Raw genomic sequence first — 27,365 nt, 5'->3', positions numbered from 1 at the left:
CTCGACGACCAGCACGCGAAGGCAAGCACTTTACTGTAGAACAGTTCAACGAGGACCAATACCGCACACCCTCGGTCCCTACGCAGACTGATCCAAGTGGTCACCCACCCGCACACTGACCGCAGCCAGTGATGCTTGACTTCGGTGATCCTTCTGGGAACTGTGTCTTAACGATCAATCCACTGCGGGACTTAAATGTGTGAAATTATAGGGGACAATTTGTGCTGCATGCAATTTTATCGTAGGCAAATGATAACTAGATTGTCGGAAAATGAAAAACTCCCTAATTGGGTTCTCTTTTCCATGCGAAAAAGTTCCATTCAGTGAGAAAAATCTTTTAAAAAATGTTTTGTTTAAATTTGCTCAGTTTTAAAATTTGTCATTTTTAATAAATTATTTTCTGGTTAGTTGCAGAGTAAAGAGTTGACAGAAATAGTTAATCAGAAATGTTTTTGAATAAAAAAGTGTAAATAAAGCAAAACCGCATGGATGTGAAGTTTCAAAAATCAGAATAAAACTTTTTCCTGAATTTACTAAAAACTATCACGAATTGAAAGTTAAAGAACCTGTGCTGATCCTTGAATTTGTGAACTTTCGATTTATGACAAGAGAGTGAAAATTATGGATTCTAATTTTAATGAGCCCTCCAACTTTATGTTAAATCTAACGTCTGGCCCTCCTAAAAAGCGAAAGAAAAAGATTGATCAACAATATTCTAAAGTAAAATATTTTAATCTCTTCCAAGTAGTACATTTTAATTTCCCACTTTGATAAACAAATCGGAGTCTTTTGTTTTTGTGACACTTTTAAATCTCTTGATTTTAATGGAATGATTTCAGAGTATATTTATGTTTATTTATTTATTATTATTTTTAATGAGATTTCCATCATAATTTCTTACATGTGCAGTTTTCTCAGGGTACATAGCGTTTTTAAAAAGTGGTTGAACTGGCTTATTTTCAAATTTCGTTTTTTAAAAGTCCTTAAAGGTGCTTTTTTTTTTTTTTTTTTTTTTGAAGAAGTGCTTAATTTTCCCATTTCCAAATTGAGATTTTTCTTTTAACATGTTGATTTGCGCTACAAATTATGCAAAATCGTACTTTTTACATTGTTCTATTCAACGTTATCACAATTAATTTAACCCCAATCTATTTCAGCGTATTGTCAGTCCGTAGCGTATGAAAGCAACATTCGTTTACATGATTCAAAATTTCATGATTTTTGACAATTGCCAAAAACAATACCAAAAGGTTTTTTTTAATTTTCATATGACGGTTAAAACAAGATAAAACCGTCAATTGTCAAAAAATTTCCAACCCTGCCTAGTTATGATATTCTTTTAAAGTGCTTAAAAATATTATTAGAGTACTTGAAAAATGCTTAAAAGGTGCTTATTTTGTGTTAAATAATTTGGCTATGCACCCTGTTTCTGTATTCAATCAATGTTAGCATTATGGTTTGTGCTTGTTAAAATTAAACTGTAAAGAGGTAGAAAGTGTTATTTAAAATCATTCAAATTTTCAACTTTATTAAGCTTAGCTTTAGAGATTATAATAATATTATATTAAAAATGAAATTGAAATTTTAAAAACTGTGGAAATGCATTGAAAATGCGAATACTGTCGACATAATCACGTGGACAATAAGTTTGTCACAAATCGAGTGCAGCAAAAATTAATTCTACAATTTTCGATTCAAAATTTCCCCATGTATGATAACGTAGTATTTAAAAACTATAAAAATTTGTAGCAATAACTGATAAGAAAGCGATTGTAAATACCGTGGAATTGTGGGTAAATTGTAAATAAATGAGTGCAAAATGTAAATTCGAAGTTTGCCGAATGGAATAATATCATAATAACATTGAGATTTCAAAAAACAAGTGAAAATCCATTTTAATAACTTCCAAGAAAATGTTTATTTAAACTATACAGATTCACTGTGGAATCATTGTTAATTGAGTGGATTAAGAAGTGCGATAGTATGTTATAATGGTATATTAAATATCGAGATTTTTAAAACAATATAAAAATCTGTATTAAAGTTGCGCAACCATGCAAGAAGACGCAAGCATTTATTTTGATCAAAATTGACCTTAATTATGGTCCATTTTTTATTGAGGCAGGATGTTTGTTTACCTTGAAGACCTATTATTCGGAAAAGTCTTTTTTCCGGACATATTGAAGTCCTGATGATTTTAGATATGGGAATTTCCCCTATAATAATTGTAGAAATCAATATAGATATAGTGTACTTGCAAAGTTTAACTTTGAAATTATTGTTTCAAAGTCCGGTTTAAGAAATCAGCTGCTTTTTAATATCAAATATTCCCAGAACTGACATGGTTCTAATAGGCGATGAGCAATGTAATGTAATTGGTTTATAATTTACGTCTTGGTTTCTCTTCTAGCAAAGTCTTGTGAAATAAATTTGTTACTCACATAGGTATGAGACAACTTATAGCCTGTGCCATAAATTTGTTAGCAGTGTTTCCCAAAGTGTGGTACGTGTACCCACAGGGGTACTGGAACAGTGTAGTGGGGGTACGTGTTTTTATGCGAAATATCTTGCAACAGACAAAATTTTTAAAAAAAATTAATTTAAAAATAAAGCTTCCTATGAAAATTTACGATTACATATTTTTCTATTGGCTATTTTTTGCACAGTTAACAGTTAATAATTAGTGGTATCAACAGCCAGTTATGATTTTTAACTTATGTGCAATTTTTTTATAGTAAAAAATACAGTACAGAACCTGTTATCCGGAAATCAGAAAACTGGAAATCCAAAAAACCGGAGCGAAATTCAATAAATTTTCCCGCCATTTTTTTAAAAAATTTTTTTTTTCCTCATAAGATTTCAGGATTTTTTTTTCATTTTTTGAAAGATGTTCACCTTACCATCATTTTGGAAATAATCATTAGTGTATTACTTCATCGTTTTTTCTTCTTTTTAAGATAATTTCCAAATATATATATTTTTTTAGTTGGGTTTAAAAATAAAAAAACGACTTTTTGTAGCGATTCAGAAAACCGAAAAAATCAGTTACCCGGAATAGCGATGGTCCTGATCGTTCCGGATAATCGGTTCCCTATTGTACATAAGTTTTTTATAAATGGTACACAGCGTAACGAAAAATTTAGAAAGGATACACAAAAGTCATAAGTTTGGGGAACACTGAGATAAAGGATATAAATATTGCAATGATTTTATAATCTTGCACTGTGTAGAGCCTTTTAAATATTTCAGTTTAAATGCAAATATTTTCCTCTGACTTGGTATCTAAGAAGAAGGTTCAAGTGGTTCGATTGTGTAATGAGTTCTGTTTCCTGTTTATGAGGAAAAATTCAAATTCTTCCATGGATATTAGTTCGGATTTTAAAGCAGTTTCCAGATTACTGGAGATACTTAACTTTGTAACTATGAAGTGTTACCTATATATTTCTGCTTTTATTTCTTAAAACTGTTCCAACTTAACCATACTTTAGCGATAAAAAAATACCATTATTATAATAATAAATTGACTTAATAAGAATAAAGTTATTTACAAATTTATCCCATCATCTTAAAATTGTAAAACATAGGGTAAAATTATTTTAAACTGGCAATTTAATGTTAGGCTATTGAGCTCATGTCTTCTCTAGCCTTACATCTATTAAATTACTTTAAAGAAACTTATAAGAATATAATGAAAATTTTTTATAAGCATAATTAATATCATTTTAAAGTTTTTTGCATTTAAAATTTCTTTAATTAAGTGGGGGAGGCATCCCCTCTACAGAGGATCAAAATTGTGATGACGTGTTCTCAGATTATCCTCAGGGATGATTCCCAGACCGACGCCAGTTGTACAGTTCTGTTGCAACATAGTTAAAGTACTGCTACTATTTCTTAATTAAATATTTTTTAAGCATAATTGTATATTATTTTATAGTTATCTATAATTAAAATTTCTTTAAAAAAAATTTGATTTCTCAGTTTCTTTTTGTATTATCTTTAGGATGTTCCTCTTCCTCAGTCATCCAATATCCAACAATTGTTTCCTAAGAAAAACACAGAAATGTCACCTCAACCTCCTAAGAAAAATTTTCAAACCTTCAAACAGAAAACAGTTCATCCTGAAAAAGGATCAGATTCAACAAATGTTAAACAAAGAGCAGTTCCTCATGGAAAGGCATTTTCATCTTTATTTAAGAGTAATCCAGAAGTACATCCTTTAGTTGTGTGTGTAAATTTTATTTTAAGTTATTGTTTGATCATAATTTTTAGTGCTATCTGTTATTATTTTAGTTACCAACTCTACTGAATATTTCCAATTTCTCCATGTTTGTTCTAAAATTCTTTCAGTTTTTGAGCATTTTCAGGGGTATATCCAGGCCAAATTTACTACCGATTAGCAGTACCTTCACAAATTCAACTTTAGGAAAAACGGTAGTTTCACAAAATACTTCATCTTAAAATTTTATTTTTGTATCCAATAAAAAGCGATAACTCCGTATTTTTACCATATTTTTTGTTATAATTTTTCATTTTCTCAAATTATGTCTAAATTTTTACAAAGTAGGTACCCCTCAGAAAAAGCTAGACTTACCCCTGATTTTAGAAAATTGATAATGACTAAAAAATTTAATTATTTTTTTATGTAGTCTCAACTTTGATTAAGTTGTCTAGTTTGCTAATATAAATTTCTCTCCATTTTTTTTTTAAATAGCACTGAGACACTGTGGAGTGTAAAAAGTACAGCAAATTTTTTTCTACAGTGTGTAAAATGAGTTTTTTTGTATTTTAAAATTTACTTAAGATAAATTGCTATATTTAAGTGAAATAAAGAAAAACTTCTTTTAAATGTTTCCAGAACTACCTTTTAAGCAGTATTCTTTTTAATGTGCAATTTATCTTTCACATATTAATATTTGCCTGCATTTTAGTATTAGTTTTCTTCTTAGTTAATTGTTACCTACATTTTTTAATTGCTTGCATAAAGATAGGAAATATTTTTGTTGTTATGCTGGGTTGGGGGAACAAAAACAAAAATTGTAAGGGAGATAGGATATATAAAAAGATGCAAAACAACCCATGATTGGAAATGTCCGAAGAAGTTGGTCAAGGAGGTAGAAGATCTGAAAGAACAAGTGAGTAATTAATTGTTAACCTTTATTGGACATCCTGAGTACAAATGGCATACTATATTTATCTCAACGTCTCCATTTTAATGACTGTTACAATGAGCCGATTACTTATTTGTTTTGTCAATATTTTTTACATTTTTTTTGTGTTTCTTTTCTTGGAGAAAGAGCTTCATTTTAAGCTTCGTCTCCATTTTAATGATTGTTACAATGAGCCAATTACTTATTAATATTCTTCAATATTTTTTATTTATATATTTTTTCGTGTTTATTTTTCTTGGAGAAAGAGCTTCAAAAAGTTAAAAAACATAATTTTTGTATTTTAAAAACAGCTAAGCGAGAAAAAAACAACAAAAATATGAACTCTAATCAAACAGCAAATTTTTATCTAAATCTTGTAAAATATTTGTTCAATAAAAAGGTAAAGTTATATGATTTTTTTTTTTAAATATAAAAAGAATTTTTTTTTTTGATTATCAGTTTGTTTTAAAGATTAACCCATTTTTGACCAAAGGTGCACAAACGCACCGCTTCAATAAATATTTTTTTATTAACACTGGCGGATATTTTTCACTAATATATCACAATGATAACATACCATATGTGCGGAAAATAATTTAAATACCGTATATTTTGGTTTTTATTACCCGAATTAATGGTTTTGCTAAATCTGGCAAGATATAAATATTCGAAATAGAGTTTCACTAACGGTGCTTCATTAGCAGCTTTGCGGGGGTGATACCAACCTAACATTAACTGCCAGCTACTGAAGCACACACTTGTTTCTCTTATTGTAGCAACATACCAGGTCAGCCTTGCCTCAAGATCAATTACAGATTCCACTAATTCATAATATGCAGTAGAACAATAGTTTTAAAAGCTCTCGGCAAAGAGAAAATGTAGTGAGCATGAAGGGCGCTTAACAGAAACAACATCATACAACCAGGTGCACAGTTGCGTTTCATTGGTGCATAAGAAGTCATGCATTTGGTGTTGTACTATGATATTTCTAGTCATAGGTTGTTATGCATTTCTCATTTTTTATTATATGTATCCTACTTCCCCTCATGGGTTAGAATCCATGTCAAGCTAACCTTGGGAGGGTTTCACGATATTTATCTCCAAGCAAACGCAAATGCGGGTTAATTCCACCCAAAAGCCCTCCACGAAGGCAAATTTCTCCCAATACTTGATCCATGAGTTCTCTTGTAATCTGGACTGGGTGTAAAATTAAAAGTGTTGAATTTGTTGTATGGTCAATACTGGTTATAAAATGTGAAATAAATTTTTTTTAAGGCACACCACATAACCAGTCTTTTCAGATATATTTCTAATAAAAGGTAATAAAATAATGTATATTTTTTTCTTTACCTCTTGTAGAAGAAAACAGAGTTCATTGTCTGAGCCATTATTTTCTGCTAAGACTTTTGAAGAAATGAATCTTCATCCACATCTGGTAAGCAAAATTTATTGTATCAAAATGGATAATTTTAAACCATTTTATTTTTTATGCCTTGTTTTTTTAAACTCTTCTACTATGAGATATAATCAAAATCTGAATATAATTAGTGATTTTCTTGTCTATTCCAATTGACATATAATATTTGAATAGATTTTATGAGAATTATATTTTAATGTCCACATAGCAGTCATTTTTAAACTTATTTTAATCGAGATTAATTATTTTATTCTAAACCAATAAAATATGATGACTTAAGAACTTAGAAAACATTTTTACATAAATTACCTTCAAAGCGATAGATTTTGACATAAGTAGTTATTATAGAGATACCATCATTATTTCATATAAAGTAAATTATATACTAAATATAAGTAATGCAGTATCAATATAAGTAATGCAGAATTATTTGTTGCTGATATTCTGTTTTACATATTTTAGTTGTTAAAATCAGTTAAACTTGAATTCATCACTCTGTGTTTTTAATAAACTTCCATTATTGTTTTTAAAATGCCTGTGTCAGATGTTTATTTTATATGATTCCAAATGTTGAGCAAGTAAAAGGGTTAACCAATTTTTTAAAAATACAGTACAGAACCCGTTATCCGGAAATCAGAAAACCGGAAAACCAAAAAACCGGAACAAAATTCGATAAATTTTCCCGCCATTTAAAAAAAAATTTTTTTTTTCCTCATAAGATTTTAGGATTTTTCTTTCTTTTTTGAAAGATGTTCACCTTACCATCATTTTGGAAATAATCATTAGTGTATTACTTCATCATTTTTTCCTCTTTTTAAAATTATTTCCAAAAAAAAAAATTTTTTTTTTAGTTTGATTTAACAATAAAAAAACGGCTTTTTGTAGCGATTCAGAAAACCGGAAAAATCAGTTATCCGGAATAGCGATGGTCCCGATCGTTCCGGATAATCGGTTCCCTACTGTATATACTATAGATTTCATTTTATTGAACTCAAAAATCTAAATGCCCAAATTAAAAAAATGATATTGTTATTTTAAATTATTTTTATTTGATGCATATTTTTGTCCTTTTTTTTTATATAGACACCAAAAGAAAAATATTCTTTATGTTAAAACATGTAATTATTCTATGTTTTAAATAGGTGTTTAAAACCAGTGTTTTAAATGTAACAAACCTTATTGAACCTCATTTTTAAGTGTAACAATAATGTTAAGTGCAAAAGTAAAATCTTGTCTGACTTTGATTAAAATATTATAATTTTTAATAAAAGGTTATTGCCTTAAAGAAAAAAGAAGAAAGAAGGCATTGTTAATGTAAAGTACCTCTACAAAATTTCATTGGAATTTGTGTCTTTTATTTTTAGATTTCTTGTTTGAAGAGTAGAATGGATATTGTTAGAATGACAAAAGTGCAAGAAAACACAATTCCAGTTTTATTAGAAGGGGATGATGCTCTTGTAAAATCATGTACTGGATCTGGTATGAAACAAAACATTGTATTTTATTTTTTTTAAAAAAATCGTCAATTTAGATGGGAAATTTAAATCAGGGTTGGCAGGTTTTTGACATGTGACAGTTTTTGACAGTTTAAACCATGGTTTAAACCGTCACGTCAAAAACCTCACTGTCAAAAATGTCGAAAATGTCAAAAACCTATATTCATATGTGAAATTTAATTAATACATAAAATTTATATATTTTTTAAAGGATAGTGTTTCTAAATATGTTCTAGAAAAAATAAATTAAAAATTTTGAAGAAACACTTATATTTTGAATAGTAACCAAAATCTTGTACTTTTGAAAACTCACATCTTTTGTAATATTATGTATTCATTTTCATGTGTTATTGAAAATCTGCAGTGATATTATTAAGAAATTTATTTATAACCAAATTTAGTGTATAGTATAGATTATACTAAAAATTAGACATTTTTAAAGATAAACATTAGCAGTTTTTTACATTAGACATCTTCTTTTAAAGAAATTTTTTTTTTTAATATTCTTTTAAATCTTCTTAATAATCTTTTTAACATAAGACAATACAAATTTAAGTGCTTTCTATTAAATACACAGAGTAGTTAGTGTCGATTTACAGTATATTCAGCCTATTCATTTACTATGCTGAAAATTTAGTTTATCCAAATACTTGTGAATTTCATTTTGCTGAATACGATATAGTTTTGTTGAATATCTAAATATTCAGCTGTTGAATAATTACTTCTTGCTTTCAAGATATGCATTATTTGTATTCTTAATACAAGTGGAGAAAAAAAAATTAAGAGATAAAAATTGTTTTAAAAATGATAAGTGTAATAATTATAAATAAATATAATAAACAATATGAATTATATTTATCATTATTCATAAATATAAATACTTTTAAATTCAAATTAACATATTGGATAATAAAGATATTCGGTATAACATTAAATTTTTTTTTTATACACTTGTATCTTGTATCAAGTTTGTATTTATACAACATAACTTGTAAGCTCCTTATAAATATTAGTTATATGTTCCTTATATGTCAAAAATGCATAGTAATAAACTTTTAATTTTCTTAAGTATCAAAAAGAAGAAAAATTTTTTTTAAATATAAATATTTAAACAATTTTTTTGCAAAATTTTTCTGCACATGCATTTGAATATAAATTTCTGAGATTTTAAATCTGTTATTTTACCTTAATTTTAATTAAAAAAATATTTTAAAACCTGCTGATTACCTATAGTATAATTAAATTTCAATATAATGCATGGCAACTGTTGGTAGTTTTGAAGTTTATATATTTTCTTGGCAAACTTCAGTTTTTGACATTTTTGACGGGTTTTTGACGGTTTAAACCAGTATTATACCCTTGTCATGTCAAAAACCACTTTTTGACGTCAAAAACCCAACCCTGATTTAAATGTTTTGAGATTTGAAGTTCTGTTAAAAATTTGTTTCTAGGCTAATTTTCACATTCACAACAATTTTCCATTACCTTTATTCAGCACTTGGAAAATTAAAATTTTACTTAGTAGTCCAGATATCTGCTAGTAATCAGATATTTGAGTAACTGAATTAAAAAAAAGAAGAAAATAAAACTAAGTTAAATGCTTAATTTACCACTTTTTTAAAATTTTTTTTATAAAAGCACAGTTTTTCGATATTCAGTATTTTATTTTTTTCAATTTTATAAAGGAAAATATTAATTACCAAATGTTATCCCACACTAGTTTAGTATTGAGCATATTGTTAAGCACATTGTGAGTTTTCAACTATCATATTCTCCTTTTTGTTCCTTTATCATGCAAACAATTTAGTACTGTTCTATTTTTTTGTACTGTATTATTTTGAAAACAGTTTTATACTATATTACCTTTGAAGCAGTGTTATTCTGCTCACATATTTTTTTTCCCACTGTGATATTCAGTTACAGCTTGCTGCATTAGTAATAAGACAAAGTTCGTGTTATGGTCATTTTTGTTTTATCAAATAATATTTTTAAAATTCTCTAATAAATTTAATAAGCCATAAATGTAAAATTCACAGTTTAGTGTAATGCTCATCGAAAATTATTCTTTTAACTGACTTATTAATTTTTATTTTAGGTAAAACATTGGCATATGCCATTCCAATAATTCAAAAGTTCCAAGAAATGGAACCCAAAATAAAGCGCTCTGATGGTGTACATGCTTTAGTTATAACACCTACTCGAGAGGTAATACAATTGTGACAAATTAAAAAAAAAAAAAAGAAATTATGTATATCTTGTTGTTGTAAGGCCTTCTAATTTTTTTTCTTCTTTTTAGCTTGCAATTCAGTCTTATGAAACTTTTTCCACCTTAACAAAAGTAAGTTTTTTTTTAATTTTTTCTTTAAGTTTGTTCTTGTTTGTTTTATAATATTATTATAATAAAATTTTAATTTGCCTTTTCAGTTTATTTGTGATATTGTTTTTGAACAAAATATTGTTGGGTTTATAATTGTCCTTATTTGCCGTGATTTTTTTAATTTTTTTTATCCTGATTTTTGTGTGTGTCCAAGTCTTTGTAATCATTTTTACACTGTTTAAAATAGATTTTAGAGACCAAGATTTACTTTTAACTCTGTGGATAAAGTAAGTTTGGGTTTTACTGCTGATAAGTTTCTGAAACAACTAATGTATAAAATAAAAAGCCATCAGTAACGAAGATGCATTACTGTTAACGTCTATTTGACAATAGTTAGTGATAAACCATTGTTTATTATTCGTTTGAATAAAATTTGCTTTTATTATTCTTAAGAAGAGCAAATTATACTCTCTTTTTTTTCTCAGTTTTTTCAAAAGTGTTGTTTCTAATGCCACTTTCCAACCAGCAAGCCTGCTTGGTAAAAACCAATCGAGTTTTAGGAGGAGGGTGTGTTTCCTGTTTTTCAGTGACGTCATCAATGGCCAAGAGTATGAATTTAGACACACACGTTACAGCCCGTTTTTTAAAAAGTAGACAGGTATATGCATACTGCTCCAACAAATGTCCTGTTTTTTCTTTTGCCTCCTACGATGTCTGATAGCATAGTAACAACATCTTGCATGCTTAAAATACAATTATTATAAATCGTTTTTTCCCTCTCATTTTCCTTCATATTATTAGGTAATGATAAATTATCTTTTTTTAATTATTAATTTTTGTGTAATTTCACTAATTCTATTCTAACATCAATATTAAATTGCAATTTAAGTACACTGCCGAGTAATAGAAAGATCAGCATAAGCGACAAAAAATTTAAAATTGAGATATTTATATATTTGCCATTTGCAAAAATCATTTTTTTTTCTGAAATAAATTTTGTTTTATCAGTTTCTTAAAATTCTATTTTAATCTTCATAGCATTAGCAATAGAAAGAAAATAGTTATCAAGTAATTTTTCTTGAAATCTCATCTTGATGCATATGCATTGTTGTCTTTGAGCTGTCAAGCATTGAAAAATGATTTTTTATTAGTTCTAATTATTTTTTTTCCATTGTTGATTTGTTATTTAATAATATTTATTTGACATTGTCAATATTCCAGGCATTTACTTGGATTGTACCTGGGTACTTAATTGGCGGTGAGAAAAAGAAATCTGAAAAAGCAAGGTAGTCTATATATTTTTTATTGAATATTGGTAAATATTGATATGTTATAAAAAATGCTTGGTGTCAGGCTTTTAATCTAAAAACTTATTCACTGACTGGTATACATGCATTTAACTGTAAGTTTTGTAGTAAAGTAAAAATCTAATGTAGGGTGTACTTGCTATGTACAAATTTTTGAACCAAAAGAAAAAGGTAAAAATTATAAATAAAAATGTGTGGTTTGTAATTTTTGATAGGTATAATTATATTCATTTGCCTGTTTTTAGATTTGTTGATTTTCACAATTCAATGATTTATATTTCAACCAAATTTTCTCGAATGCTGGTCTAAAATTTAAATTTTGATGTTTATGCGAAATCTCATTAACAAGATTTCACCTTTACCAGTACCCTCTTATTTTTGCTTCCTAAGTTCTCCTTCATGTACAATAATAATTTGTTAGAGAAAAACCAAACTTTAGATTAACTTTGAGAAAAAAATAATCTATTAATTTAAGTAAATACTTTTTGACATGCTTAATTTGCTCTAAATACATGCAGCCTTTTGATCGCTTTTCTTTTTCTTAAAGTTATTCTGTTGATTTTCACATAATTTTAAAATCCCAATATCATTATGATACAAAAAATTAAAACCTGAATATTCTCATTTGTGGCAATAATATTATTATTTTTTAAATAAATTTTCTTGTAGCTAAATTTTTGTATATTTTTAAAGTGTGATATTTTTAATTGGATATTATTTATTATAACTCTTGACTCTCAAAACGTATATTTAGTTAATTTATTGAGACATCCGATTCCCATGATTTCGCTGTAAATACCTGTGATTTTGTCATCAATCTTTTTTCAGTTTTTACCGTAAATCTCACAATTTTTGAAAATCCTTTTTTTCCCTCTTTTTTTTTAATGTGATGACCACTACTCAAGTACGAAAAAAGAGGAGTAATGAGTTTTTTCAATGTATTTACTCTATTATATATTGATAAGAAAAAAATTTATTAGGAAAAAAAAATTTTCTCTCTTTGATTTTATAAATTTTACTTTTGTGCATAAAAATGACAGTGTTTTGCATAACTTTTATGTACAGAAAAAAACTATTTATTGAGAAAAAATATCAGATAATTTCTTCTTTCAGCAATCATACTTATGGTTTAATTTTGTCAGAACTTTTAGTTAATGAATAATTTTTAAATTTTAAAAATGAATTAATCCATCACTCATAATTTTAAATCTTCTTTTGTAAATCATCTTATTTGGGCGTAAGAGTTACAGTTGAACCTCATTAACGCGAAATCGGCGGGACTATCATAATTATTTCATGTTAACATAATTTTGTTTTATCGGATACATCATGAAAATAATTTATTACGTATTTTTAATACAAACTGTATTCCATTGATGTATGCAAATAATACTATTATGAAACAAACAAAATAAGTTTAAAAATTTTAACTACTTTATTAAGCTATTTTATTTTTACTATTTTATTTATTTGCCCATCTGCTACTCTAACAAAGGAAGAAAATTGAAATAGCATTCCTCAAAAAGTGAATGATTGGGATTTTATTCACATGTTTTTTATCTCTGAAGTACCCAGTTTCATTTCATGTCAAACGATAATAAGCTTGAAAATTTCATGTTAAGCATGTAAAATGCAACAATAATTGATTTCTGACTCACGGGACCAAACATGTGCTTCATGTAAAGCGATATTTCACGTTAAGCGTTTTCGCTGTAAATGAGGTTTGACTGTAATTGGCTTTATGAATGAGAAATAATACTTGTTAAAACGCTGAACATGTTATGGAGTTCTAATATTTAATTCAGGCTTTATATTCATTTATAATTATTTTTTTGTTTAAATTCATAATGCTTGATTATATATTTTTGTTCTTTAAGATTGAGGAAAGGTATTAATATTCTTATATGCACGCCTGGACGTCTTCTAGACCATTTAGATAAAACTTCATGTTTATCATTAGAAAAAATATCTTGGCTTGTTATAGATGAAGCTGATAAGTAAGATTTTTTAAATAATATACTAATTGATTGCTCTTTGCATGTTTTCTATTAAGAATATATTTTCATTTTTAAGTTCTTTAAGTGTGTTCAGCTTTATGTTTAAAGTTGTTTTTGGTTTTCCTTTTTCAAATATTCCACTAGCTCTAGTAGTCTTACATGATAATTATGAAATAAGTTCAAGTTTTAAAGCATTACTATTGGCTTACATTAAGCATTAAAATATTGCTTACAATTAACATGATTTTGACATTATTTATTATGAGTTAGTTTCTAGTGAATTGTGTCATACTTGAGTTACGTAGAACTGAGTATTTTCTATGACCAACAAATAACAGTTGGAGGTAGTTATTTTGGTTAGGTTCTTCTAAAGAAATCTGATAGTTAAAACTTTTCTTTTTTGCCATCATGCATATATACTTTTTCATCGTCTACTGTCATATTTACTGTCGTCGTCTTTGCCTCTGAAGTAGCTGTTTTGCTTTTTGTAATAAAATTTCATAACTATAACATTTTTTTTATGCATCAGCATTGTTTAGTTTGATTATTAAAAGTAATTATCTTAACTTATCATAATTATATTAATAACAGATATCTTGTTTATTGATGTAGTGTATTGGAATAAATAATGAACCTTCATTAAAAAAAAATTTCTGCCATTATTAATATTTTTATATACCTCCTATAATCTAACTTTTGCATCTACATGTTAGCTTAAGTTTTTTGCTCACATACATATTGGATCAAATACTGAAATGGCAACAGAACATAGAACTGCAACAAAGCATAGGATCATTAACAAACAAATATTTTGGAACAAAATAATATTTAAGTAGCACAAATACATTAATATTTATTAGCATTGTTTCAAAAATTGATTTGGTGTAACATTATTCCAAAAATTAATTGTGTATATAATTAAACAAATAAATTGAACAAAAAAGAATTGTGAATAGGAAAAATTACAAATCCATTTTAGAAAGAGACAATTTCTTATGGATTTATTTATCAACAAAATTGGTTTTTAAATCTCTGAAATTCTGTCCCACAAAATGGCACTCCCTTTGCCTGCAAAAATACTTAGTAATACTTAGGAACTCTTTGCATTCTAAAAAACTATTTGCAATTTCTAAATTGATAGTAATAAGTTTGTTTGGTTAGTATTGATTTAAGTTTGAACCAATTTTTTATTGTACAAATTATTAATTAAAAAAATATTTTGTCCTAATATATTCTCTGGTGTGTTATTTTAGAATAGTGATTGATTACAATTTTGTTTCTTTTAATTTATCCACTTTAAATAAACTAATAATAGTAGTTCTTTTGGAACTTACGTCTCTTTTTACATAATTTTTGTTACTTTGCAACTGATTATTTTTTTCTATGTGAAAATGTCATAACAAAAATATTTAATTGCTACAATTTGTGTCATTATGCATGCTACTCATGCCGAAAACTCTAACAGTTTTTCAGATAAAACATTTGTTTACTGAAAGCATATTTATTACTTTATTTAATTTGTTAGATTATTAGAAGAAGGCTTTAAAGACTCAGTGAGAAGAATATTGTCAAAATGTAATAAAGAACGAAATTCTGTGTTACTGTCTGCCACTTTAACGAAAGGTATTGTATACTTAATTTTCCTCCCTCAAATTATTTTATGTGCTGAGCTGCTTTTAAACATTCAGTTACACTTTGTATCATTTTGTCTAGTTTTTGATTATTTTCTTTTTTTTTTATATAGAAGTTGAAAATTTGGCTGATATGAGTCTTTCGGATCCAAAGCGCATTGATGTTGCTTCTGGAATGAATCCTACTCATTTTGAAGACTTTGCAATCCCATCAAATTTGAAACAATTCCTTGTTGTAGTGCCATCAAAGTTACGTTTAGCATCATTATCTGGTTTTATCATTGACAACTGCATGAAGAGCAGTATGAAAGCTCTTATTTTCATGTCTTCTCAAAACACTGTTGATTTTCATTATAATCTTTTTACTGGTGTTCTTGCACCTTTGTTATTGAACAAAGGACATAAATGTAAATTTTTTAGGCTTCAGGGAAGCATGAAACAAGAGGTATTTTTTTATATATCTTTTTATTATGTTGCTCTTTCTATTATGTGCTTTTATTTTATACTTTTCAACAATGAGAGTAGATATATTATTCAGAAATAGATTAATTTTATTTTACTGTATAAAATTAAACAGTAAAATTTTACCGTATAAAATGTATTTACATTAAATTTATTATAAATACAACTGCATATATGCATTATATTTCTCTTCTGGTTTTCTTTTTTTTTTTTTTAAAATTAATAATAAATTATTAATAATGTTGGCAACTAATTAAAAATGAAAAGATTATTGGTAAAAATTATTAGTATATGTAAATTATTAGTATATTATTAGTATATTTTGCTGTTATAAATTAATTTTCTTATTTTTTCTTATTTTTTTTTTACTTAGAGAATTGAAATTTTAAAAACTTGCAACAGCTACAAATATATGTTTTATATTTAAATTTATGGCTTTTTCATAAAAATGAAATTAATACTTTATTTTTTATTCTAAATTTGTCACACTACACTTGTTTACTTTTCCATAGCTTTAGCCACAATATTCTTTTATTGCAAATTGCAGAATTTTTTTGCATATGAAATTTCTTTTTCATTTTTATTTAATTAATAAATTGAGTTTGAATGAAATTTTTCATTTTTATTTAATTAATAAATTGAGCTATTCTTTCTTTTAATATCTAAAAGAAAGTAACCCCAATTTTATTAGGAATATATCTAGTTTAAATTACTTGCATATAAAAGCTAACTTAAATATGTTGCTTGTATGATTTAATGTGTTACAAAAATGCTCATATCTTTACAGGAAAGGACAGAGATATTCAATATATTCAAGAAAGAAAAGGAAGGTGTTTTACTTTGCACGGTAATGAAATATATTTTCTCCAGTTATTTAAATACTTTAGCCCTTTATTAACCACCAATTACTTTTTATATTGTAAGCGTAAACTTTTATTTATTGTGATTTTTTTTACAAAGTTGCTGAAGTTTAAACTATTTATTTGATGAGTGATCAAATTGATTTTTTCCAAAATCGCTTTTTTCTTTTTTAGAATAATTTGTTTCGATTGTTATCTTTTACTTTTCTGCAGCAGTATGACATTAATTACAACACTTCTTGGTGTAATTGCTCACAATTGAAGATTTTAGTGAAAATGCTTTTAAATGACATAATGGGAAAAAAAATTTGAAGAAATTTTTTATTTTAATTTAGTTTTATTGTACTACATTGATTTATTTGGTCATGTCATCAAACTTTGGATGAAAGTTCTAAATAGGTATCATGTGTTTTTGGAGTGGAAGCAGATTTCAAGTGCATTTAGCAACAAGTTGAAAAATAATAATTAAAAGCTTCTATTTTGGGTCCCCTCTTGGCATTTTATGTTGTAAACATTTTAAATGAGTTTTCAGGATTAATAAAATTCTCTTAATGGGAAGCTTAAAATTAAGAAATAAAATAAAAATAATCTTCATTTCTTATTTTCAGAATACATTTCTTACTTCAAAGCTACTTTACTCAAATTCACTGAAATGTCATTTAAAACCACTTTGGTCTTCAAAAAAGTGAATTAGAAATTTCTTGTAATTTTTTTTAAAAATTTTTGAAAAAGTTATTTATCAGGATGCAAGATAGAAAGATTATATGTCTGTACTAAAGTTTTAAAATAAAATGGTTTGCCAATATTAAAATTAATTTAGAAAACTGATACAAAGCATCTTATTTATTCTCTATAAATTTTTTTAGTAAGCTATGCTTTGTAGAATTAAACTAAAGCCATATGAAATAGGGAAATATAAAACTCTTATTGAAACTTGAACAGTGTTTAGAAAGAGTTATTAACAAAGTGATTGTTAAATTAAAAAAATGTTTTTTTTTTTTTTTTTTTTTTTTGAAATTGAATTCTAGTTTAATGCAATTATTGCATTTAATTCAATTACAATTTCAAGGTTATCATCTGAAATTTTTTTTTTCAGTCAGGATTTTGCACCTGGAAGTAGAGGAATAGAGCTTGTTAATCCAAGAGTATTTGATTTAAACCTCATTTTATTGGTAGTTTTATCAGAACGTTGAACATATTGGTAGTCTTTTAACAATTGTAGTAAAGATTTATGCTACAGTCATTAAAAATGAAAATTAATTCTAGTCTGATGATAATGTTGCGTTTTTAAAAGCTCATGAACAAATTAATAAAATCTAATTTTATTATTTTATTTTAAGAATATATTAACTATGTTCATAAAAACTAGCCAGTTAAAATTTAAATTATAGATAATAATTTATAAAATTCAAGCAAGATGGGAATGCTTGATAAATATAATTTCATCTCTTAAAATGTTAGGGTTATCATGTTTTTGTAACTGTATTTAATTATTTATTTATGCATAATCAACTTTTTTTTTCCAATCAGGATGTTGCAGCTAGAGGACTTGATTTACCTTATATAGACTGGATTGTACAGTATTCAGCTCCTTCATCTCCTGAAATTTATGTTCATCGTATTGGTCGTACAGCTCGAATTGGGAAACGGGGAAACTCTTTGTTGTTTTTGCTACCATCTGAAGCTAAATTTTCACATCTCCTTGCAGAACATAGAATTAAGTGAGTCAAGATTTATATGAGGTTATGAAATGAGATTTAATTAATTTTTAATTCATTAATTTTTCTATAACAAAATATTATTGCTTAGCTCTTTGTTCAAAGGTGTAAGTAATTTTTAATATAATAAAGTACTATTACTGCTATAATTATATAACTGCTATAATTTAGTAATATAAATACACCTTCAAAATATATATAAACACACCTTTGAAATGAAAACATTACATTAAATTAACCATGAAGTTATCAAATTATTCTGCATTTCCTTCTATAATTTTATTTTGCAGTTCTTAAAGATAATTTTGCTGAAGATATTTCATAAACTTCTCATTATTTATTTAAGATATTTTTTATGATAATGCATATCTTAATTTAATGCTTAAGTTGAATTAGATTGGAAAGTAATGTCATCCCAGTATGTCTTTGCAAGTTATTTATTAGTTATTGTAGCTAAAACAAGTAATAAAACAAATTATTAAAAAAGTTATTTAAATTCAATATTTTTTTCTAAAATTTCTCAATAAAATAAAAAATAACTGGTGATGAAAATGTTATAGTATTTACATTGGAATAATTTTTTAAAATTATTTCATTCAGTAAAAATAATACAATATATTGTTATTAATATTTTTTTTATAATTAAAACTGTCTTTGTTTATATTTTAGTTTTGAAGAAGTTACAACTGACAAGTTCTTGCAACCACTGTTGTTGATATCTGATTTGTTTAATTTCAGGTCTAAGGTTTGTTATAATTTTGTCTCATGTTTAGTTTTTAAAAAAATATGTTTTGTGAATAAACCTAAATAATGTAAAAAAAAAAAAAAAAAAAAACTAGTACTTAGTTACAACTAAGAATCAAGAGATTAAACATTAAAGGAAGAGAATGAGCATGACCTGGATATACAACATATTTTCCTTTGAACCTATTTTATAATTTTCTTATGCATCTCTTTGTTTTCTTTTTTTACACTGTGTTTAGACACTGATGAAGGGTTTTCATTATAGTAATGAAGTGTGATGATTTCTTTTTATGTAGCATTATTTGTGTTTATCAGCTCTCTTTATATGTCACACTAAGTTAACCCTTTCTTCACAGGAGATATGTTTTCTTTCTTATTTCCTCTTGAGTGTTTTTTAGATAAATCAATTTTCTATTTTATTTTTGAGTGCTTTTAAAATTAGTCTTCATAGCATAGACGAATTGAGTGTCATTGAATCACATTAAGTCTGCAATCATTCATATTTGAGTATACAAAATTGATACAAATGTTCAAAATTTTTATCCATATGCTCAAATACAATTAAAAACACAAAGAATTGTTTTTAAAAATTAAAGGTGCTTATTTTTGATCTTAATTTTTTAAAAGTACTTAAATGGGCTTTTTTCATTCGGTGTTTTTAAATAGTGCTTAATTTTCCATTTTTGAAAATTATATTTTTTTCTTTACCATGTCGATTTTCTCCACGTACTATGCAAAAGCTTTTCACATTCTTCTATTCAACGTTTTCACAATTCATTCAAACACAACGCATTTCGGTGTATCGTCTGTCTGTAGCGTATGGAAGCGCTAATCATTTTACTTGTTTGATGAAATACTTTTGAGTCTGCATGAGCGTATACTGAGCTGGGTTCACTGAGATTTTTGCACTTCATGTGCAACTCTGCTTCATTTTTCGAATTTCAGGCGTCATTTTCCGCCGCCTGATATCGAACCAAAAAACCTCTTGATCTTTTTAAAATAGTTAATATGAAGAAAAGAGTTCTTTGTCAGAAACTGGTTATTTTATCATGATCATGAAAATTATTTATCATTTTATTAATGTATACAGTGCTTAAAAATATTTTTGAGGGTTGAAAAAGTATCTATTTTTTGTATTTATAAGTAAAGGTACTTATTTTTTTGTTGAAAGATTTAGCTACCCACCCTGCTATATTTTTTGTGCTATTTTGGTAGCTGTTGTAATGGTGAGAGCTACGCTTTAACAAAACTATAGTTTAAATTTAACTTAAAGGGACATTCTTAATAACACACTTATGGTGGCCGACTTCCTCCGGGTGATGAATTTCATGGACATAGTTTAGCCCTGCTAATTTTGGGGATAAGGAAGAAGAAGAAGAAGAAGATCCTTTTTTTTAGTCTCGAGTATTTTTTAAAGGGAATTAAATACTCAATGGGCTGATAAGCGAAAGAACTAATGCAGTGTAGTAAAAACAGAAACAAAAATGTATATCCTCCTGTACTTCTGGTAGCAATCTTAGGAGACCTAAGTTAAAATGTTATTACAACTGGCCGGTTTTTTTAATATCTTTTCAAAAATGTAAATAGACATAGACCAACCTGAAAATGCCTTTAAAAAAAAAACCATTTACTTAAGTGGCCTATCTTAGTGGAAAAATATAAATTTACTTGGCACATCTACGTAATATTGACTCATTAATAAAATTATTAAAATTTTAATCAAATTTATTCACCAAAGTAATTAAGTAAAATGTAATAACAATTAATTGTTTATTTTTCTAAAGGTTACTGCAGAGGACTGTGCCACTGCATTGCAGACAAGATATGAAAAAGAAGTTCATGAGGAAAAAGAGTTGCATGCCTGTGCAAAAGATGGTGAGATATTTTTTCTTACTTTTTATTGCATGCAACTATAATAGTGCTCTAAATATACTTATAATATTTTCTTCTCAACTACTTAATGATTGATATTTTTTATATTGATGATAATTTTTCATTCTGTCTGATATATTTATTATCTTTTAGCTTTTGCAAGCTATATTCAGTCTTATGCATCATATCCAAAAGGACTTCGACATGTTTTGCCATTTAAAGCTCTTCATTTAGGACATGTGGCAAAGAGTTTTTGTTTAAGGGAGGCTCCTTCTAATTTACGTGGATCAGTGCCTCCAAAGAAACATAATGGGAAACGCTCAGGTTTTGACAGGTACTTAAAATTTTGATTAAATATTAAAATAAATTTCTTTATAGTACAGGTTTCTTTATAGTGCTGTAAATATAATAATCAATAGAATTAACATCTTTGAGAAAGTCTCCATAAGTTTTGTTCTCATAAATTTTGTTTCCTATTTTGAAAAATAAGAGAAACAGGATAAAAATAGCACTTCTATAGCAGAAACAAAATGTATTTTTAAAACTTTTAATTTAATTGTACATAAAATTAAAAAATATAGGAATTAAAAATCTATTTTATTTATCAATCACTGAAAAATTTGAAGTTACCTAAATTTAGTAATCAATAAAAGTTTTATGCATTAAATGTCCTATCATAAGAAAATTAATAACCAGTATAATTGTTAATTACGTTGCATGCTAAAAATGTAATCACTGTTTAATTTTAAATATTTTCTTTTTTTTTTCAGTTAATCTGAAAATGGCCATTTTTTTTTAAATATATTGTTAGTTACTTTTATTCCAAGAAATAAAACATAATGAATGAATAATTTTCACTCTCAACATCAAATTATATTCAGAACAAAGTTTAACAACCGCATATGAAGTTTATAAAAACTATTTTGTTTAAATATCGAAAAGTTTAAATTATTCGCTTAAATTTTATTTCAGTTTTTTGCATTCCTCCAAATGCCTGGCCTTTTTAGTTTCTGATTTATGTGTATTCTTTAACATCTACCAAGAAAAGCTATTTTTTTAGTATGTAATTAAAAAAAAAATCTAAGAAATCTTAATATTTTTAAATGTTGATGACTTTATGGAGTTTCAAAATGTTCAAGTAATAACTATTTTTAACTCATTAATTCCCATTTTAAAAACTCAATTATCATTTTAAGCTCATCCATTTTCCTTCTGACATTTAACATGATCTTAATGGTGTTGTTTTTAATTTAATTCTCAATGTTTCTTAATTCGTTTATCAAACTGTGTAATTTCAAAATAGTACGTAATAATTTACATGAAAAAGTTCTGCACATGTAGATATTCCTAGAATTTAAATTTTTATGATTTTATTTTTTAATAATTTTATTCCAATGCTTTATTACAGAAGTTCTGAGAAATCAAAACCCATGAAAAGGAAGTTTCAGGCTACTGTTTCTGAATTTGATAGTGGTTTATCATTTATTTCTTCTGGTTCAGGACAACAAAAAAAGAAAAGGAAAAAGAATTAGTTTTAAGCTATATTAACCAATATGTATATAAACTTTAATTTTTAAAATATGTTTATAACTTATTTTGTTGCAAAATAAAAATTCTGTTGTACTGAAAAGAAATACATTGTACGAAATTTATTTTTCCTATTTTCAGAAAGTATTTTAAAGGATGTGAACAGTATAATTACAAAAGGTTTTATGTTCTATGGTAGGTTATGTATGGGTTCAGACTGACTGTGACATTAAGTATTTTTTAATACATTTTCAATTTTGATGTAAAACTTTAAGCCCCTCATTTATGTTTTTCGTAGCAAAAGTTCGTTCCCAGGTTAAAAAAAAAAATTATTAAAATTTTCAGGTTTTGATGGAATTGGAAGAGATAGTTTTCTTCATTTCTTAAGGTTTCTTTTAACAAAAAATTTAAATTAGTTTTTAGAAGTTAGGTTTTTAATTAATCTATAGTACACATGCATTTTGCCAGTAGACAAATATATGTAATGCAGTCATTAAATTAATATTCACATTTGGCAGATCTAAATTATTTTTCAGCACATACTTTAAAGAAATATTCATCCTATATTAGTAAACTTTTGTTATTTTAATTAAACTACTTACAGCTGGAGGCATTAAATTTAGAATTACTTTTTTTTTATAGCTATTCTGAGTAATTTGGGCAGTTCAGAATACAATGTTAAATGCAACTTGTAAAATGTTTAAAAAAAATTACTTTAACTTTCCTAAAATAGTTCAAAAACTTAAAAAAAAGGTGTATTTATTTGGCAATTAGAGAAAATTACTTTAAAAATTTCATATTTTTGTTGAATTTAATCTTTGATTTTTGAAAATGTCATAAAAAATAGTATCCAAAACCTGTATTTTATTAAAAGCTATAACTTCAGGGATGTTTTTGGTAAAAAAAAAAAAACCCCAAAAAGCTGATAACAGATGTTGTCAGTGAAAAACATTTTAAACTGAAAAAATATATGAAATTTGTCCTAGAAAAAACTGTATGTTAGATGCATGTATCCATAGAATATCATGAAAATTGCAATAAAAAAAATTGTGTGAATACTATTTAGAAGATTTTATGCTAATCACAATGATTCATTTTTCAATCGTGAATATGAATCCTGATGTGATATTTGAAATCACATTATTATAAATCGTGATGTGTAGCTTCAAGTTGCACAAATAATCTTTGCAATGTATGATTTTAAATCATGTGAATAAGAATCGGGATGTGTAATTTTAAATCACATGAATATGAATCGACATGTGTAAAAGATGCATGATTTTTAAATTATGTGGTATTTTAAATCGCATGCTTACAGCATAGTTTTTAATTGTGTGAATATAAATTTCACTGCATGATTTTTTTTAGCCAATGTACTTTTAAAGTACATTTATAAAAATTGGAGAAAGCGTAAAAATGAATTTCTACAACAATTCAAAAAAGCGGAACTCCCTTTGAAAAGGTTAAATTTTTCTTTTTGTTAAATTAAAAAAAAAAAAAAAGAGCCAAAAACTCATCGCTTACTAAAACATTTTATTTTATACATAAGAATCAACTTTTATACAATGATCATTATTGCATTGTTACAGACTGGTATTGAAAATATGCAAAATATTTAGATCAGGCATAGCATTTAAGACTATTTTGTCATGAGTTTAATCTCAAGTATGAATAGATTACCAAACAAAATTACATTTGAAATTTGTGCACATACAATAAAATGCTATTAAAATGCAGATAATTACGAAATCACAAGTTACATACTAAAAAAATAACACGACACAGTAACATCATAATCATCGAAATCCTTCTCAAATCAATAACGATTTACAAATGTAGATTTGCTAAACTTCAGAGATATTTTAATAGATAAATGGAGTACTTTTACACCAATTTTTAAAAAGAAATGCAGATACAGTTAATTAAGATCTATAATAAAGTGTATTCATAAAGTAGATAATTAAACAATTATATGGTCAGTACAATCACAAACTTCAAATAATCTTTTTGTTAAAATAAATAATTTTCATTATCTTAATCATGAAAGTAGACATTTAAAATATGGATCATCATCATCAGATTTTATAATATGTAAGAGTAAGCTAGCTTTTCAAAAACCATCTGTTTGTCTAGAAATACAAATATTTCTTTAAGTTTTTGTAAATAAAATTCACTCACTGAATTTTAGCAAAGCCCATAGCCTATTAGTTAGTGGACATTTACATTAAATTAAGAAAACTCATAAATTAGCAATTGTTTGTTTTTATACGCATAGATTTTCAATTATTTAAATTTATGTTAAAAAGCAATTTTTTGACATATCTTCATCTTACAATTTTTTGACATAGAGTCACCTTACTTCCTAAAAAAAAAAAAATGAAAGGTTTCTAAACCTGTTTTAAAATTTTGAGTACTTGACACTAATTGGTTTTTATTTATCAACTACACATTTTCAATTATCCACTTTACCAAAACCTTGACATTATGCAAATCAAACTAAATCGAATTTTTTTTGTACGTAATTATTGCAAAATATGTGAGCTATAAATTATGTTAGTGCTCTAGAAACAAAGCCAACTAAAAATAAATTGTAACCAAATAAAGCTAATCCTGGGATAAAATGCTCAATGCATATTTAAACTAAAAGTGTGAGTAGGTAGGTGACCATTTTAAAATATATATTCACTTTTTTTTATATAGAAGTTTGCTGTTGACATCATAAACTGTTCTGTAAATCATTTGTTATCTTGCAAGTGGATTTCTTTATTTCAAACTGAACAATAATTTTTAGTTATCCTTTTTTTAATTTATCAAAAACTAGTCTTATTCATGATTCACTTATAATTTTGACAGTTAATCATTAGTATAATTATGAAATTCTTGAAGGGTGGGATGTGACTTTAAGCTCAAAGATAAATTTTTTTTCTTCACTGCTAGTTATTTAAAACTGAAATTAATCAAATTGAATTTTTCTAGCTTAGGCCTAGTGCTAAAAAATGCATTACTTGTAATTTATTATCAAAAAATTATGATTAGTTAAATTTCCATAAATGCTAACATAACAATTAAATTTTAAAATAGTAAGTAATAAGATTAACATAAAAATAAAAGCTTACAATGACAATTGAAAGTCTTTAAAGCATCTTTTGAAGTAAGCCATAAAGTTTGTTTATTTACATCAAGCAAGTACTACATTTGCTCATGAGATAATCAGGTTTTGCATCATACTTTCACTTTATTTCTAGTTCAATGAAGGCCAATGGGATATAAAGTTAAGCAAGAAATGAAGAACAAATTTAGAAATCTTATCTTGTTTGTTGAAAATACATTGGGTATTAAAACTATAACTTTCGTAGATAAACACTAAAGGTATATTTGCCATGCAAGATTCTGATCTTGCAACGTTGCCACAGCTCAGTCAGGTGAAGCTACAAATATTACTTTTTCAGTCTGTGAGTTTCTGCACTGATTTTTTAATTTCATGCTGGCCACTGCCTGGTTGGGGCAGAAACTTAGCAACCATATAAGTGTAGTACTGGGAATATTTCTGTATTGTGATCTATGCCAAAACAATAGCTAGATCTTGGCTGTTTCAGAGCAGTGGAAGAGTAAAAAATTGCAAAAGGGACCAACTTGAAGAGTATAGCTCTTAGTATTAATATTTTCATATCGTGATCTGTCATGCTAACTACAATCACCAAGGTGGAAAAAATGAATCTTGCACTTGGAAGATTAAAAAAACCACACAGATAGAAGTTTGCCTGTGGGTGGATAAAAGTTGTGCTCTTCAAAATGGTCCCTTTCTATGATATTTTTTAAAAAATTTCGTGGGACAGTGCCTTAAGTAGCCAATTATTTTGCTGTAGAAACAGAAATCTTTCTCTCATGCAAACGTCTACAGAATTTTTGTTAAAAAAATTTTTGAGTCAAAAACTTATTTGATCTCTTTGATTGTAGATCAACAGATAAAGATAAGAAAATATGCCCTGATATAGAAATCTTCTCAACAAAAGATAAACAATAATCTGCGTTTACACCCAAAAAATCAATAAAGATAATTACAATATTTACAACAACAAAGATAAAAGTTGCCAGAAAGAGGTTATCAAACATGGAGCATCTTAATACAAAGCTTGAAAAACCTACATCATCTTTGCATAGAAAATCTTTATAATACTTTCATTTTATTAAATGTCCTGTTTAGGCAAAAGAAGAAAAAAATCGCCAAAGACGTTCCTAACACTTATTCAACTCCAGAGGATCTGTGTTTCTAGCAGCTTCTGTTCCTCCATCAGTTGATTCATCTGAAGTTGCTGAACTTAATGAAGAAGGAGAAGATGAACAGCGAAGTTGTCGCATGAGCTCGTTAGCTCTGGCTTGCATGGTAGCCGCATAATGGTGATACATAACTTTCACACCACTCGATATAGAAAGTTGCATTCGTAAATTATATCGTACTGCATAACCATCATTTTTAACAGCTCGACGGAAAAGTTTTTTTAAATATGCAATCTGTTCATCCAAGTGCGATATTTGTTGTGATACACGTTCCAGTTTATCTTGAACATCTGTAAGATCAGATTGCATTTCTTCTTCGTTCATGGTTGATATTTCTCTTAAATTCAGGTGGGTCTTGCTTAAATTTAAATGATTCATGATTGCTTGCAGCTGGTAGAGTATTCAGTAATTGAAAATAAATTGTTTCAGAGCAAATTGACGCCAACTCGTTTTTCAAATTGTTTATTTACATCAAGGCAGACGAGCAACAAGCAGACGAGAATAGCGTCCACTGTCCACTAGGCTTTTGTTTCGAAATTGCCTTAAACAGTTACAGTTAGTTAAGAATATAATTACTATTGGGGACTCTAAG

General features: G+C 26.7%; 2 protein-coding genes across 3 annotated transcripts; one reads left to right on the top strand and one right to left on the bottom strand.

Annotated features, from left to right (window-relative positions):
• The first annotated feature begins 126 nt into the window (after positions 1-126).
• LOC107448919 (ATP-dependent DNA helicase DDX31) lies at positions 127-22,602 on the top strand. 2 transcript variants are annotated; one of them, XM_016064290.5, is made up of 16 exons: positions 127-720; positions 4,001-4,224; positions 6,507-6,582; positions 7,929-8,043; positions 10,156-10,265; positions 10,357-10,398; positions 11,599-11,663; positions 13,562-13,681; positions 15,207-15,304; positions 15,426-15,757; positions 16,562-16,621; positions 18,165-18,355; positions 19,022-19,097; positions 20,881-20,971; positions 21,122-21,302; positions 22,377-22,602. In XM_016064290.5, the coding sequence occupies exons 1-16, from the start codon at positions 622-624 to the stop codon at positions 22,498-22,500; spliced, it is 2,004 nt and encodes a 667-aa protein (XP_015919776.2). In that variant the 5' UTR covers positions 127-621; the 3' UTR covers positions 22,501-22,602. The 2 variants fall into 2 exon arrangements, with proteins under 2 accessions (XP_015919776.2, XP_042902623.1); XM_043046689.3 differs by lacking the exons at positions 127-720; positions 4,001-4,224 and adding an exon at positions 5,114-5,132.
• A 1,406-nt stretch (positions 22,603-24,008) lies between these two features.
• LOC147812517 (uncharacterized) lies at positions 24,009-27,315 on the bottom strand. The gene has a single exon (XM_087161873.1). It carries the CDS (start codon positions 27,149-27,151, stop codon positions 26,732-26,734), a length of 420 nt encoding a protein of 139 aa, XP_087017999.1. The 5' UTR covers positions 27,152-27,315; the 3' UTR covers positions 24,009-26,731.
• Positions 27,316-27,365: the final 50 nt, after the last annotated feature.

Source organism: Parasteatoda tepidariorum, chromosome 4, assembly GCF_982258835.1.
Source record: "Parasteatoda tepidariorum strain Cologne lab strain chromosome 4, Ptep-v5.0, whole genome shotgun sequence".
Lineage (NCBI taxonomy): Eukaryota > Metazoa > Arthropoda > Arachnida > Araneae > Theridiidae > Parasteatoda > Parasteatoda tepidariorum.
The sequence above is the reverse complement of the archived record's forward strand: the minus strand, read 5'-3'. Positions and strand labels throughout refer to the sequence as shown.

Coding starts and splice junctions, on each gene's coding strand:
- LOC147812517 (XM_087161873.1), bottom strand. CDS start 27,151: ATGAATCATTTAAATTTAAGCAAGACCCACCTGAATTTAAGAGAAATA.
- LOC107448919 (XM_016064290.5), top strand. CDS start 622: ATGGATTCTAATTTTAATGAGCCCTCCAACTTTATGTTAAATCTAACG. Junction 6,583..7,928: donor TGAATCTTCATCCACATCTG/GTAAGCAAAATT, acceptor TTTTATTTTTAG/ATTTCTTGTTTGAAGAGTAG. Junction 18,356..19,021: donor CTTGCAGAACATAGAATTAA/GTGAGTCAAGAT, acceptor TTTATATTTTAG/TTTTGAAGAAGTTACAACTG.